The sequence below is a fragment of the Chaetodon auriga genome, chromosome 22 (assembly GCF_051107435.1).
Source record: "Chaetodon auriga isolate fChaAug3 chromosome 22, fChaAug3.hap1, whole genome shotgun sequence".
Lineage (NCBI taxonomy): Eukaryota > Metazoa > Chordata > Actinopteri > Chaetodontiformes > Chaetodontidae > Chaetodon > Chaetodon auriga.
The window spans coordinates 17525379-17540822 of record NC_135095.1 but is presented as its reverse complement, the minus strand read 5'-3'; the positions used below and the strand labels follow the sequence as shown (position 1 = coordinate 17540822).

Below are 15444 nucleotides of genomic sequence, written 5' to 3'. Positions count from 1 at the left end.
GGTTGATGTGGAAAAGGCTAAACGACAGCCAAACTGCGCTTCCTCGCGTTTTTAGCCACATATATCTCTAAACCGGCCCCCAAAATAGCGCAGATGAGGGCTTTTAACGACCTATTACCCAGCGCTCAGGTTGGTGGTACAGGCAGAATCCCAAACACGCCGTGAAATTGATCTGATTACCTTGCCGGCGGGTCATAAGAGAAGGAGCTGGGCTCGCTGAGGCTGTGTTTCCTCCCGTTATTAGTCCCCTCCATCTCGTCTTTGGTCGATATGTCTCGATATGGCGGAGAGAGAGCCGCTGTAAGAATGAATAGGATGCCAAATTAAGGGCATCACACGCGCACTGTCACGGGCCGAGAGAAGTCCTCGCTCACTATTTTATGTTTTTGTCTTTTTTTTTTTTCCAAAACAGCCAGACTGCTCACTCCGGTCGGATTAAAAATTGTAATGTTGTTAAGATATTGTAAAATATTTTACACCGGTTTAAAACTGGTTTAAAAAAAAAAAAAAAGAGGAACAGCGTTTAACTTGAATTTTCGTGCCACTGTCGAGATTTTTGTCTCGCGCGTTATTGTGGGAGTTGTCACCCAGACTTCTTCACTGTGCCTCAAATTAAAATTCAGTCAAATTGTTGTGATAATACCATTAGAGCAGAATTAATAAATGAGCCAAAAACGTGAATGACTTGTCTCCTTTGGGAAAGCACGAGCTAAGAGGTGAAAAGGCCCCGCGCGTTAAATGAAAGATTACATCAGTGCGTCTGGCGAGGAGCGATATAGACACAGATAAGCATCACGAGCCAGTCAATTGGCAGACCATTTTGTTTTTCTTTTTTTGTTCCGTGGGGAAGAATGACAGAAAACACGAAGAGCTACTTTTCACACTCGAAGAAAAAGGTGATTTATGTTCTCATTTTAATCGTTCTAGGAAATCCACCTCGACTCTCTCGCGCTCGACGGGCAGAATTTGACGCCCTCGTTTTGTTCTAAGAAGCCGAGTTGGTTCACATGCTGACGGGAGAGCAGATTGTGTGTGAGTGCGTTTTTCTTGAAAAGACTAGAAAGGTAACAAATGACTCACAGAGTAAGAACTGTAGCATGGAGGCAACCTGCGGTGCTGCGGCGGTTTCTCAATGCAGAAATGAGCGTTTGGCCGGTAAAATATATCAGTTACACATCAAATCACGACGACTGGCCTGCAGCCTTTGAATCAGTGACTGAGCATCTTCACGGTTACATCAGGCAGCATCACAGCGGCTTTGCACTCTCTATTTATTATTACTCACACACGTATATATGGAAAACATGTGTGGTGTGTTTTCATCCGCTCAGCTGTTTTTGTTTTTTGTTTTTTGTTTTTTTTTTTTGGAGTTTTTTTTATTTTCTTTATTCTTATTTTCAAGATGAAAGGTTGACATGAGTCGCGGCTATTTTGGACAGTTTATGTTGAAATGCGTGCAAAGTGTGACACATCATGGAAAGCTTTTGATGAAACAGGCCTTAATGAATGATAGTAAACACACACACACACAACACAACACACACACACACACACACACACACACACACACACACACACACGGTTTTATTATTAATATTGTGAAATTGTCTCTTGTGTCTGCTCTTGTTTCTAAACGGCCTCTATATGTGCTGCTATTTAAAATTGGGGTAAACACAATAATAATAATAATAATTTTTATTATTATTTCTTATTGTACTTTATTATACTACTGATGTTATATTACGGTTATTACCGGTGTGTGATTTTATCTCTCTGGCCTCTGATTAATCAGCTGACGGAAGGAAATTGTTATTTGTGAGGAAAAACAATGATTAGAATTGCTGACGCCGGAAGTTGAGGGACAAAGTGCACGCAAACACAGACTTTATCTAAAACATTTCATCCCCCACGCTGGCAATGGAATAATCCGCTCGCGCCTTATATTCTCAGCCGCCATGTAGAAAAACAAACTGTGCCATGTCGTGATTTTAATCAAAGCTGGCTGACAGAATCACTCAGAAATTATCTGTGCCATCAAAAGCCTGACTGGCCCCTCGCCTGCTTTTATGAATCAACCTTTACGCACAACAGCGCTGCTATTTGTAGGCCAGTGGCTTCAAAAATAGACTAATGCACGCACACGCTGGGAGAGAAGGACGAGCTGAAGCCACTATTTCTCCCTCCGTGGCGACAGATTGGGATTATAAATGACAACTTTTTAAGAGAGCCAGTCTTATTCCGTGCTGAATAAGCTCCGGCGTTATTGACACCGAGGCTTGGGAATCAAGTCATGGGACGGCTTCCATGTCCCATTCTCTAAGCTTCGATACATCCAGTCAAGAAACAAAAAAACATAATCGGGATTTTAGGCTACATTTACCGTCATGTGTTGCCTCTGAGCACCTATAACGGGTACTTTGTGGATAATGGCTCCGCGATACTTTTCAAGAGGATAATTACACGAGTCCGCTGACAGCTTGACAATGGCAGCTACAGCAGTTTGCATCCAAGTTCAGTCTCAGGTTTGCCTGAGTGAGAAACGCTCCCCCTCTCTCTCCCTCTCTCTCTCTCTCTCTCCAGGTAGGGCTCTCCTGGAGAGGAAAAATACGACGCTTTGCCAAGTCTCTCTCAGTCTGTGCTCCCACGCGCCCGGCTGACAACAACCTCCGTATCAAAGAGGGGGAAATAAATTGAGAATTAGACGAATACGCACTAATGGAGCCATCACCTGAGCGCGTGTGGCCTTGGAGGCGTTTGAAAATCGTACCTGCTAAACTTTATCTGAAAGACTGTCCTGCTATTGATCACCAATAGTCCATTTCATGCATTTTTTGCGCATCCAATCAATCTCCCATTAAACCCGGCCCTACCTGATATTAGCCTGCCACAGGATCACGCTGATACCTACGTGGTGCAAGGGCGTGCGCGCTCCCGCTGCCTAGCCGCTGCGCGCCGCGAGAGGGTTCATTTCCTGACTGTTTACACCGCGGTGACGTCACATCCAGTGGCGTCGCCGAGGCTGCCCCCACCACGCATCCCCTACTCTACTATTACACAGTGCCAGTCTGAGGAAGCCAAACTGGGCTCCAGACATGAAATACTTCCCTGAGGAGCAGCCCCCATTCCGCCGCGCGCTGAGGCGGACCACGCCGCAAACGCAGTGCATCACGCCCGCGTGCCACTGAGCGCGCAGGGTGAGCTCCTCTCTGCTTTTTTGGAGGAAAGGGCTGAGCCTTAAACTCTAGTTGCTTGCTCTTTAAACTTGGAAAAAGATGGAACGCGAGGTGGGGTAAATCACTCCCTGTGTGCGCTATCGTGTTGCATTTAATGCACTGTTTTGAATAAATAATGACACGAGCCATTGTTGCTTGTCTGTTTGAGCTGCTGCAGCGGGTAGGTCACTGCACGGACACTGATAAGTTCACTGACAGACAATAACAGCCTACATTAGGACTTTTAAAATTCATTTTTGGATGCTATGAGCTCACTCGCAGGCGTCCTTGCCCTGCGCTGCTTCACGGTGAGGAGGTCGGCTCATTTCGGATGTGCCATCAGAATAACGCGCCTGTCACCGCGAGGGGACGCACTGTCACAATTTTAAGAGCGTGCATGTCCCGCAACCTGCGATTGGCCCAGAGCAACAGGCTCTGCTGCAGCCTTTCTTTTTCTCTTCCTGCGGCTGTGCAGACAAACTGCAGCAGACTGTTTATAAAGTGCAGACTTCAGCCGGCGGTGTAACCAAACACACACTGAGATTAAAACATTTCTGCGTCCTTTAGTGCTGCTATTTTAACAGATTGGCTCAGAAGCTTATCAGGAGTTGATGTGCAAAATGTATTTTTTAATTGTTTATTTTTCTATTTCTATTATACATCCTGCTTATACGTACGTACATGCTAATGTGTCACTGTTTAATTTAAGATTGTATAATAATTCCCGACACCTTCATCTTAGCACCTCATGCGTAACTGAGGTGTTAAGTTTTATTAGGCCTGCTAATAAGAAACAGTCATATTTTAAATAACACCTTTTTTGACAAGGTCATTGAAAAAAAAAAAAAAAAAAAAATCTCGCAGCACTTCTGCATCTCTCCTGGCCCACGTTATATTCAATTAGGGCAGGCCCCTCCCCTTAACTGATGACACTGACAGACCCTCCTTAAGTTGCGTCGCGCCACAGCTGTCTGCAAGCATTGAGCTGCCTGGCGCCATCCTGAAAGAATGCCTTCACTGTAAAAAAAAAAAAAAAAAAAAAAAAAAAAAAAAAGGAGCTGGAGAGAGAGAGAGAGAGCGAGAGAGAGAAAGAGGTAGAGCAAGGGTGAGGGAGTAAGAGCCACACAGACGAGAGGGAAAGAGAGAGAGAGAGGAGCGGAGTTAATGGAGAGGTCTACAACTGCGCACAAACACAGATTTGATCAGTGAGTTTAACTTGCTGGTGCTGGTCAGTGTGCGCTGAAGCCATCCGCCGCAAACGAGCCCTGCGCCTCCACGAACCTCCACGACTTGTTGAGCTGGGCTGAAACACTGACATCTTTTTTTTCTGAGAGGAAGAAGTTCAGGAACTCTGCGTGGGACTGGATTCCATTTTGGACGTATTTATATGTCAACACCTTTGTTGCATTTGTAATGTGGGGTATGTTTCGTGTTTAAATATATATCTATATATTTATTTTATTTTTTTTAGAAAGCCGGGTAAATTGAGCCCCTTGCCTGTTTTAGCCGTGCTGCATGTGAACAGATTAGAGAAAATAAGACAATAAATTCTTCTCTCTGTCTCCAGGTGATCGGAAGCAAGCACGGAACCTGTGGATTTAACTAAAAACGGATTTGGGACAGATTATTTCTTATCTTGTGACTTGTGCCGGTTTGCTTCGGCGTGCATGAACATTTGCTAAAGAAAAAGGCAAAGCAATGGAAGTAAGTGCGGATCAGCCACGCTGGATGAGCCATCATCCCGCGGTGTTGAACGAGCAGCATCCCGGCTCACATCACCCGGGCCTCGGCCACTCATACATGGACCCTTCGCAGTATCCCCTCGCTGACGATGTGGATGTACTCTTTAATATCGATGGACAGGGGAACCACGTCTCTCCGTACTATGGAAACTCTGTCCGAGCCGTCCAGAGGTACCCTCCTCCTCCACACAGTAAGTAAACGGCCTCTTTAGGCCTTTTATTTAATAATGTGCACATTATCCTGCCTGGATCCGCGCGCGTAATTTATCCCTGCAGCGAATACTCAATTACTGTCACAGTGTTTGGAATTATTTGTATTATGTGACTGTGATCCAGACCAGGTTTCGGTTTTGGCCTGAGCTGACTTTGTCTTAAAAAGCTGAGAGCTTAAGTGCTGTGAAACCACGCCGTAAACATGTATGGTTTACCTCTCGTTTGTCTTTGGTTTCTGTCTGCCGCTTGTATCGCTGTCGGTTCCGGACTAAACTTCACAAACGCAGCTGACATTCAGCTGACTCACACGTCAAAGAAGTTTTTCAAAAGCCCGTGCGTAATTTGCTTTCTGGATCAATCGAGTGTTTGGTTACGAATTTAAACAAATAGATGTGTTGGCACAGGAGTCACAGATGCACCTGGAATATTTTGGTCGTCGCTCAGTGGCGTGTTTTCACGTCTGAGCGCACGTACCATATTTATCTGTATTATAATATGCTATTCATGAGCGCAGGGCCATTTGTGGAGTTCCCTTTATTGCAGCCTTTAACTTCCTCAACAGTCAATCACGCCGTAGATTCTTTTGAGGCTTCTGACCTACAAGTATTCGGCTGTTGCGTCAAGGCCTGTTCGATGGAGAAGGTAAAGGTTAGAAATATGCACGTGCGTGGCCACATGAAACACTAGTTTTTCTCCACGGCAACAGAATCTCGACAGGAAGGCAAATTAAATCAGAGCTGTGTCAAATGTTCAAACTGAAAAATGAAATGTCACTGGGTTTGTTTGATAAATCAGTGCGTAAATGTGCGCGCGGTTCGGGCCTAAAGCTCGACTCTCCCACTTCTGAATGACAAACGAATTAATGCGTGTTTGTTGTGGCTGCAGGCTGAGATCAGGTTGTGATGTTTTCTTGTGTTTCTGTGCTGCCCCAGGTAGCCAGGTGTGCCGTCCCTCATTACTGCACGGCTCTCTGCCCTGGCTGGAGGGGAGCAAAGGCATCGCCCCGCACCACAGCACTTCTCCCTGGAACCTGAGCCCCTTCCCCAAGAACCCCCTGCACCACGGCTCCCCGGCCAGCCTGTCCGTCTACCCCCCGGCCTCCTCCTCCTCCCTGTCCACCGGTCACTCCAGTCCGCACCTCTTCACGTTTCCCCCGACCCCTCCGAAAGACGTATCCCCGGACCCCGGCATATCCACCCCGGGCTCCAGCAGCTCCGGGCGGCAGGAGGATAAAGAGTGCATAAAGTACCAGGTGACCCTGGCCGAGAGTATGAAACTGGAGTCAGCTCACAGCCGGAGCGTGGCATCAATCGGAGCAGGGTCAGCCTCTGCCCACCACCCCATCGCCACATACCCACCCTATGTCCCTGAATACGGCCCAGGCCTCTTCCCACCAAGTAGCCTGATAGGTGGGTCACCTTCTAGTTATGGTTCCAAAACAAGACCAAAAACAAGGTCCTGTTCAGGTAGGCGTGCGCTTTATTACATTCCCTTTTGATCTAACATTATTCCCCAGATTTGCAGCCTTAATGATCAGCCATGTTTAATCTCATACTAAAAAAAAAAAAAAAAAAAAAAAAAAGCCTAAGAGCAGCTCATTCATCCATCACATGAACAAGCTCTCATTTTGGGGCTAAAGGCCACGCAGGTCAGCCTGTACTCTGATCAGGCGCATCAAAATGCCTCAAAGCTCTTTCTTTCATCATCTGATAAGAATAAAAATAACAGTAATAATAATAATAATGACAATAATAATAAGTTTGAAATATATTGAAAATAAATACGTAAATTATTTAAATAAAAGAAATAAACTAGCTGGAAAATATATTGATCATTTTTCAGGATCTTTTAATTTTTATTAATCACAAAAACGGAGCTCTAATTCTCAAACTTTATTACATATTTCGCCCCCAACAAAATAAAATCACCCTGACGCAGACGGGCTCATAGCTCAACGCTGAGATGAATTTAGCTCATTTTTTCCATCTTCCTCTGCACTAACACGGAGGGAGAGGGAGAGACAGAGGGGAAGCCAGCTCTTTGGGCTGTGTCGCCCCGTTTATATGTTTAAGATAATCCCATTACTGTCAGACCAGTGCACGCCACAGTTGCATTGTTTACCCAGCGGTAGAGCACCGGATGCTGCCTGTTCATTCACAGGGAAAAAGCGGGTGAACCGTCGCCGTGGCAGAGTGCACGAACCACCGAGGGAGGGGAGAGAAAGAGGGAGTGAGGGCACATATTTCCAAATTGTGAGGAGGGGTAATTATTTTAAAGGTTATTGCTGCACAGCTGAAAAGCAGTTTTCTGTAATGAGATTAATATCAGCGGCTTTGATGGGAGTATAGAAAACAGTGGATTAGCTGATGCATATCATCGGGATTATTCAGCATCATACACTGGGCCATTAATGCAAATAAAGATTTTAATTCGAGGATAATGTGAGATAATGTGCATTTCGCGATCTGAGCAGTATCCCCCCTTTTGACGGGGTTATCAGTGCAGAGTGCGCCTCGTGTAAACTTCAGATTTCGGACAAAGCGTTCAGCGTTTCTCTAAAGCCCAAACACACGGTGCAGTATAGAAAACCTACACAGCAGAGGCCGTTTTATTTTCCTCAAGTCAAATGCATCGGATCTGACACAGTTCCTGTTTGATTGCAGCAGCAGTCGTCTGTTGGCAAGAAAGAAAGAAAAGAGAAAGGCAGAAAGAAACGCACGTCGGTCCAGGTGCTTGCATGTCTGTCACATCTGAAAGCGCCACGACCCGGACTGACGCGCCTCTCTCTTTGTCAAGAAGTGGGCCTGTGTGTGTTTTTGCAACTCGAAAAAAAAAGAAAAAAAAGGGAAGTGCGGCTGCATGAAAATGCAAAAGGCTCTCGGCGTTGCACAAAAGCGCCGTGTGAGTCTCTGCTTTCAAATAATGTGAGTGTGACTGCGGCGCGCTTGTTTCAGTTTCAGGCCCCTCGACGCTCCAGTCAAACTGTTAGTGCGCGTCTCACCTGTCGGTGTCACTAGAGAAGTGCCAGTCAACCCTGAACGCCCCTCAATCATTCCAAAACAAAGGACACACAGCCTGTGCTAACACACAATATGCACAGAAGACCATTAATAATAATAATTATTATTATTGTTATTATTATTATTGTTTAAAGCAGAGCTTGGCTGATGAGAGAAAGAAAAAGGTCTGTTCTATTAGATTTTCTTAAATTCACGGACCAGAGTGGATTTTTTTTAGTCTGAAAATCCTGTTCAAGGACACGCAGCTTGAAGATTTTGTGATTTATCTAAATGATTTCTGCCTTATGGACCTTAACACACTTGCTGTATTCACCACCAACACTAACCACATGTGTTTAGTCTGTGTGTGAGAGAGTGTGTGTGTGTGTGTGTGTGTAAATAAAACACCTGCTGCAGTAAAATTCATTCTTAGATGTTATTATTATTATTATTATTATTATTATTATTATTATTATTATTATTATTATTATTATTATTATTGCTGCTGCTGTAAAGATGCTGTGCTGCATGTTTTATAAATATCCTAATATTCCCCCTCGCTCACCTCTTCTGTTCCCAGCACAGATTATATGCATTATGAATTATTTCACATGTTTAAGGACCAACTGACCTGGACACTGTCTCCATGTCCTGTGCGTGTGTGTGTGCGCGCGCGCGTGTGTGTGTGCGTGTGTTGGCTCTTGCAGAGGGTAGAGAGTGTGTGAACTGCGGGGCCACGTCGACTCCGCTGTGGAGGCGGGACGGTACGGGACACTATCTGTGTAACGCCTGCGGACTCTATCACAAGATGAACGGGCAGAATCGCCCTCTCATCAAGCCCAAGCGGCGGCTGGTACGTCTCCACCACATTTCTCTATTGATGACATTTCCGTCTCTCTCTCTGTTTTTCCCCTATCCAGGAAGAAGTAGGCCTATTAGCTGCAGGAAATTGACTCGACAAGTGCAGGTCTCTGTTTTCAGATACTACCATAGAAAAAACTGCACAGTTTTTTTTTTTAAATGCAATGACGATGCTATTTTTTATTTGCTAAAATTGTCATTGATTCACAGAGTACTCTGTTCAAACAATAGGCCCCGTGTGTATTTTGGAGATGCATTGGCTCCATTAAAGAGAAAACTGCTTCCACTGTAGCTTGTTGCAGTGTGGCTGCAGGCCTGCATTCAAAAACGCACAATGAGATCCAGCATATGAGCATTATTTTAACATTTTAGGAGTTAGGGTGCATTTTAGGCTATTTTTGCAATTCTTATCATTGCTTCAGGTGGAGCTTTTTTTTTTTTTTTTTTTTTTTTTTTTTTTGCAGTTATTTCAGGGAAAGCCCCTCATCAGAGCTGCATCTCTTTAAGCTTTAGAGGAGTTCCCCTCTGCCTTCTTACGAAAGAAAGAAAAAATCTTTCGAGGCAAAGATGGCTGTCCAGTCCTACTCTGGACCTCTTCTCTCCTCCACCTCGCCTCTAATGTGAAAAGCCGACTTCCCAGGAAAGAGCTGCCGGATATCTGAGCAGCGCAGATAAGTCGCTTTTAACAACACAGCCCGCTTCCCCAGTCAAAACAGAAAGGCTGCGGGGTCCGAGCCAGGCCAGCACACAGTCACGACTTGAGATTTGTTTAGAATCTCTGCTTAAATTTGGTTTGGGTAATTGCCACGCCACGTTTGACCCCCTAGTTTTTATTTATGGGGGGCCAAAAATCTTATTTGGAGGCCAGAAAGTGACACCAGGGGAAGATTTAGGAGGCGGCAACCTCATCATTTGTGTAACAATTCATCCCATCCAACAAATCATATATTTCCTTGCTCGGATTTCACGTTTTATTGGCATAAAAATTAATTGATTTAAAGGTTGAGTGACAGCATTTAAATATAAAGCAGGTGAAAGAAAGTCAAAAGATGTTGCAAGAAGATGCAACGAAAGCAAAGAAGAGGAAACGCATCGCGCCCATCACAGGCGAAATTATTAAGGGTTTATTCCTGCAATCTGATTGGTTATTCCCAGCACACGGCAGCAGGGGTGATTAGGCCACCACGTGTGTATAATTGGAAATCCCTCCCTGAGATAATGTAGTCCTTTACGTGAGTGTGTCCTCTGCGGTCACCGTCTATTGATTGTTTTTAGAGATTATAACATCAATGTCAGGCCATTGCAGCAGACTAAGACAGGCGGCTAAATCCATGAGGAGACACGACTTTGACTGTGTCAGGATGAAGTGAGGGGTTTTTCTCCGCCAGCAGCCCGCAGCCAAAGCCCCAGAATATCCACGTTTCTCTTTTTAATCGCGCTTTTAATTGGCGCGCAATTCTTGCCACGTGGTTCCTTTCCCTGCGTCACATATTCTGGTTTTCTATCCACAATGTGCATGTTTTTAAAAATCACGTTTAAACACAGACATAAGAGCCAGTTTTCGTCAGTCTGATCGATCATAAGTCAGGATGAGCACGCTCAGGCCTTCTGGAGACGAGCCTCCGTGGCGCAAACACGCACTTAAAGGGGGGAAGTTTAATCAGATTTAATAGCTCTCCCATTTCAAGGCACTGCTTTTATGTCTTCTGTAAATATTTATTCTCCTGGAGGTATGTGCTCTATGACGCTATTTTTAGCCTGGAGTGAAAGCAGCTCTGTTTTTGGTATTTCTGTCTTTATTTTAAACTATTTTCAGCTCGCACTCAATGCAGAGGATAATTCCTATGGGTGGACATGGAGAGGGTGCACGCAGGCAGAGTGAAGCCTTTACGGACTGCCGTGTTTTTAATGGCTTTGCACAATGCACGAGTGAAAATAAAGACTGTGTTTAATCTGTAATGACAGAAAATAAAATGGCCTTTTCTTTGCTGCATTTGTGGAGATGTAGGAGGCTACTGTGCATGTTGCCATGTATGCAGGGCTGCCACAATTACACAAAGACATCATAATCCCAGATTTTTGCTTAGATGTGCCCTGCAGACGTGCTACAGGGCGTCTGTGGAGTCAAACTTCCCAGATGCGCAAATAAAATCACACTTCACTGCTAAAAATCAGGGATTTCACGAGCGGAAGCCCTGAATCTTGGCGTTAAATCTGCTAGAATGCACCTTGATGTTGATTGGGTTATTGCGTGGTCATGTGACGGGTTTCTTTCTCTCTCTTTTTTGGCCTTTCTGCGCGTGCAGTCCGCAGCCAGGCGGGCAGGGACGTCGTGCGCAAACTGTCAAACGACAACGACGACGCTGTGGCGGAGAAACGCCAACGGGGACCCGGTGTGTAACGCCTGCGGCCTGTACTTTAAACTGCACAATGTAAGTAATAAACCTTCAGTGGCTATCTGCCCGAGCCATCACAGGCTGCCTTGAATATTTATTCCTTCCTCCATCTTCCTCACCCTCTCTGCGTCTCTCTCATCACGTCCTGCCGGGCACCTTTCCCTCCTCCTCTGAATATTTTATCTGACTCGTCCCTGCAGAGACTTTCCGGGCCACGGCGATAACAAATACTGTAGAATTAATATGATTTATTGGCAGTAAGTGCGAATCTAAAATGTATAAGAGCGAAGTGAACTAAGCCCGCAGCCGCCTTGCTTTTGAATATTAAAGAAGGGGGCTTAATTAAAATTCGATTAATTTCCAGGCCGATTTTTTTTTTCTTATTTCTTGCCTTTTGGTTCCACGTGCGCCAGGGACTTGGAGTCCCCCCTCTGACCACCAATCCTCCTGATTCGTTTTGGGTTGGTTAGCGCCTCGCCACATCATTTCACATCCTGAATCTGAAAACCCCAGGGACTCGTTTATCTCTGCCTCCTCTCCTGCAGCACAAAGCTGTCACTTCTAATCACACAGCCATTGTCGTTGAAACTAATGGTTCTAATAATAATAATAATAATAATAATAATAATAATAATAATAATAATAAGCAGGCTAGCTGCTCTGAGGCCACATGTAGGTAATATTTCCCCAGCTGACAGCTGATGGAGGTTGCCTCTATACGTAAAGGGAAGAGGATCCTGCTCTGCTGGCCTGCTTGTCACGCGAGCGCTCCCTGTTAAATCACTTTCCTCTGTTACTTTTGGCTGACGGTTAGACGCCGCAGAAAGACATTGGAGGTTAAAGGCAGAGAAGAATAATATTTCCCAGCCACACGTTAGCGTCTGAGCTGACCCTGACCTTGGCGTAATTGTGAAATGAGTTTATTTTGGTAAATCTGGACTTCTGTTGGGGCTTGCTTCCCTTTGAAACAAATTCCAGATTCTCCATGGGGAGTTTAAGCGGAGTCCCCGGCCTCCTGCGTGCGCTCCTGCAGTGAGTGTCCCAGCACACCTGACTGCAGCGCTCTATTGTCCTCTGAGCTCTGCCTCAGATAAGGAGCTTGTTAGAACTGAAAAGTTGCCACCAACAAGAGGCCTCGTTAACACCTAAAACACAAACTGCCTCTTTTCAGTAATCAGGGGGTTTACTCTCCGTGTGTGAAAGGTGTCTTTGTCATCTTTCTATCTGTGAGGATGTTCAGCTTTGACACCTCTGCACGGGGGCAGGGCTTTCAGGTGGTTAGCTGCTGCTGTCGGGAGAGAGGATGTGAGAGGCTGCGCTGTGTATTCTGCGGCGGTCATTGACTCAAATGCTTCGGCTCAGCTTTTGTTTGATGTGCCGGGGCGGCGGCCGAGTGCAGGCCGGAGGCCCGAGGCTTCCTCTGTGAGACGGCAGACATCTCAGCATCAAAGAGCGCAGGCCCGGCCGGCTCTAGGTGGGCGTAGCATGCCTCAGAGCTGGAAGCAAGGCAGACAAGACAGAGAAAGTCACCCAGTATGGAGCCACATCTTAGAGAATGAAACCGCATCACTGGGGGGGCCACAGATCTCTGCCCTCCGCTAATCATCGAGGCCACTCTGCTTAAGGAGTCGGAGAAAAATGCCAGTGTCTCAGACAGCGTGAGAGAGAGTGAGGAAGAAATCCCTGTTCCCATTTCCCCGGGAAGAACCGCTCAGAAAGATCAGGAAGCCAGTCGGCCTCATCCACCTCCCCTCATAATCCTGCCCACAGCCGGAATTCCATCATCCAGCTCTCATTCCCGGCTAAACCTATGCCGGAATATGGCAGCTGGGGCCATTTTGGCCAGGAGACGGCCACGCGGTTGAGGAGGAGGGTGGAGAGGAGGACTTGGCCGACGCCGGCGGTCGTCATGGCCATGTGTCTCTGTGGTCGGCTGGCTGCACATTAGCTGCCAGACTCTTCTCCGTCCGTCTCTGTTCTGCACACACTCTCTCCATCCTCCCTCCATCCCCCTCCATCTTTTCCTCTCTCTCCCTTTCTTTCTGGCATGACCACAGCCTCAGACACAGTTCAGCTTAAAGGAATCAACATCCCAAAACAAACACGCACACAGAGAATATGTAAACAATCGTCCGTTTCAGGATGGGACGGTCAGACTCGCCTCATGATGTCAATCCATTACTTGTCATTATGTCTCCCCAAAACCCCAAAATCAGCCTCAAAGAAAACTTAAAAGCCACATTTTCTTCCTTATTTTCAAACTTGGTGACACCCTCCACTTAAGGTTTCTTTTTTATTGTGCTGCTTAATGTAAATGGAGCCACAGCTACGCCCGTCTTCATGCCGAAATCCCCACTTTTAAGATTTCTATCTCGCATGTGAACGCAGCGCCACGAATCCGCTGTGACAAAATACTAATCTGCCATCTTTTCTGTCTCCTTTCGAGAGCAGATTAACCGACCTCTGACCATGAAGAAGGAAGGCATCCAGACCAGGAACAGGAAGATGTCCAGCAAGTCCAAGAAGAGCAAAAAGTCCCAAGACAGCATGGACGACTTCTCCAAGAGCCTGATGGACAAGAGCAGCTCCTTCAGCCCGGCCGCCCTGTCCCGCCACATGTCGTCCTTCCCTCCCTTCTCGCACTCCAGCCACATGCTGACCACCCCCACACCCATGCACCCCTCCTCCAGCCTCCCGTTCGCCCCCCACCACCCTTCCAGTATGGTCACAGCCATGGGTTAGACCTCCCTGCGCTGCACCGCCCCCGAACCCTCGGCCTCGCCACCACCACGTCCCTCGGTACCTCTGCTGACCTGCTTCCACATCCTAAAAGACAAACTGCTCCTCGGCCCGACCTAAGCTCTCCTGTCCCACCACGGAGCTGCGGTGCCGGGACGACAGGCTTTAGGCTCCTTTGTCCTCAGTTGTATCTTATTTTTCTAAAAATCAAAGAGTACCTCTGCGATGTGAATGCTTTGCAGACTCGACTTGACTGTGGCGCACTGACCTCCAGGGGGAACATTTTTTTTTCTCCTCCAAGCAGGGAGAGAAAGAGCATTTCCTCCCCGAGCCGCCACCGCCACCACATTGAGGCTGTCCTCCCAGCTGATCCACATGATAAGGAGCTCCATTTGTGTACAAAAAGCCATTTTTCCACACACAAACATCACAAAAACAGACATGAAAAAAACTTTTACAACGCTCTCTCCCGAAACCTCCAAACCCGCCTCTCTTCACCTTGCACCTGTGTAACAGGAACCCCCGCTCCCCTCCTCCTTCTTTTTCTTCTTGCTGAAGACGAGGAGAGACAGACGTTGAATATATTTGTACAAATTGTATGAAATACAGTACATTTAATGAAGACTTTTTAATTAAGTAAGAAAAAAAAAGGAAACATGCCCCTGGGCAGCTAACGACGAGAAGGGTACGAGTCGCGGCAGGTGGAGAGACTTGCCGCCAGAGGAATGAGGAGAGGACGCCTCGGAGGAAAGAAAAAAGGGAGGAGGAGGAGGAGGCGAGAAGATGAGAGGGAGAGACTTTGAGAAAGGGCAGGCCTCGGTTTTCACCTGCGTGAGTTGTGTTGCATTAAGTTTGCAGAGAGTCAGCGGCTCCGGCTGCGGGCATCTCTCTTCTTCTTCTTTTTTTTTTTTTTTTGGATGTGCTATAGGTCTCGGGCAATTGGTTTGTGTTGACGCACGCACACACACGCACACGCACACACACACACACACACACACACGCACACACACACACATTTGATCACCTGAAAGACTTTCTTCCTGCCCACAGATTATATGCATTGTGAAAAAAAGTTCCTGTATTTGTTATTTGTATGTATAAATCAGAGTACCAAAAATACGAAATAAACAAAGATGTAGAATTATTTCTTTATGTTATGCAGACTGAATGGTTGTAAAAATTTAATAATAATCACTAGTGTAAAATATGACTGCTTTTTTGTTTCGTAATTTTTTTCCCTCTTTGAAAATAATAAACTAGTTTAATCTCTGTTGACATGTTA

At 46.1% G+C, this 15444-nt stretch overlaps 1 protein-coding gene and 1 long non-coding RNA gene across 9 annotated transcripts in view; one reads left to right on the top strand and one right to left on the bottom strand.

The window, feature by feature from the left end:
• LOC143314837 (uncharacterized) overlaps positions 1-251 on the bottom strand; it is a 13511-nt gene extending 13260 nt beyond the window's left edge. The window contains exon 1 of the long non-coding RNA XR_013075831.1: positions 181-251. This is a non-coding gene — a long non-coding RNA (uncharacterized LOC143314837). The remainder of the gene's footprint in view (positions 1-180) is intronic.
• The window catches only part of gata3 (GATA binding protein 3), a 16161-nt gene extending 717 nt beyond the window's left edge, over positions 1-15444 (top strand). Inside the window, exons 1-7 of one of the 8 annotated variants that reach the window (XM_076722060.1) lie at positions 2358-4632; positions 4780-5145; positions 6100-6633; positions 8874-8930; positions 9087-9133; positions 11334-11459; positions 13875-15444. In XM_076722060.1, the coding sequence (XP_076578175.1) occupies positions 4911-5145; positions 6100-6633; positions 8874-8930; positions 9087-9133; positions 11334-11459; positions 13875-14165 (1290 nt within the window). In that variant the 5' untranslated portion in view covers positions 2358-4632; positions 4780-4910 and the 3' untranslated portion in view covers positions 14166-15444. Of the gene's footprint in view, positions 1-2356; positions 4633-4779; positions 5146-6099; positions 6634-8873; positions 9020-9086; positions 9134-11333; positions 11460-13869 lie in introns of those variants that run through there. The other 7 variants (XM_076722063.1, XM_076722059.1, XM_076722065.1 and 4 more) reach the window with 7 other exon arrangements.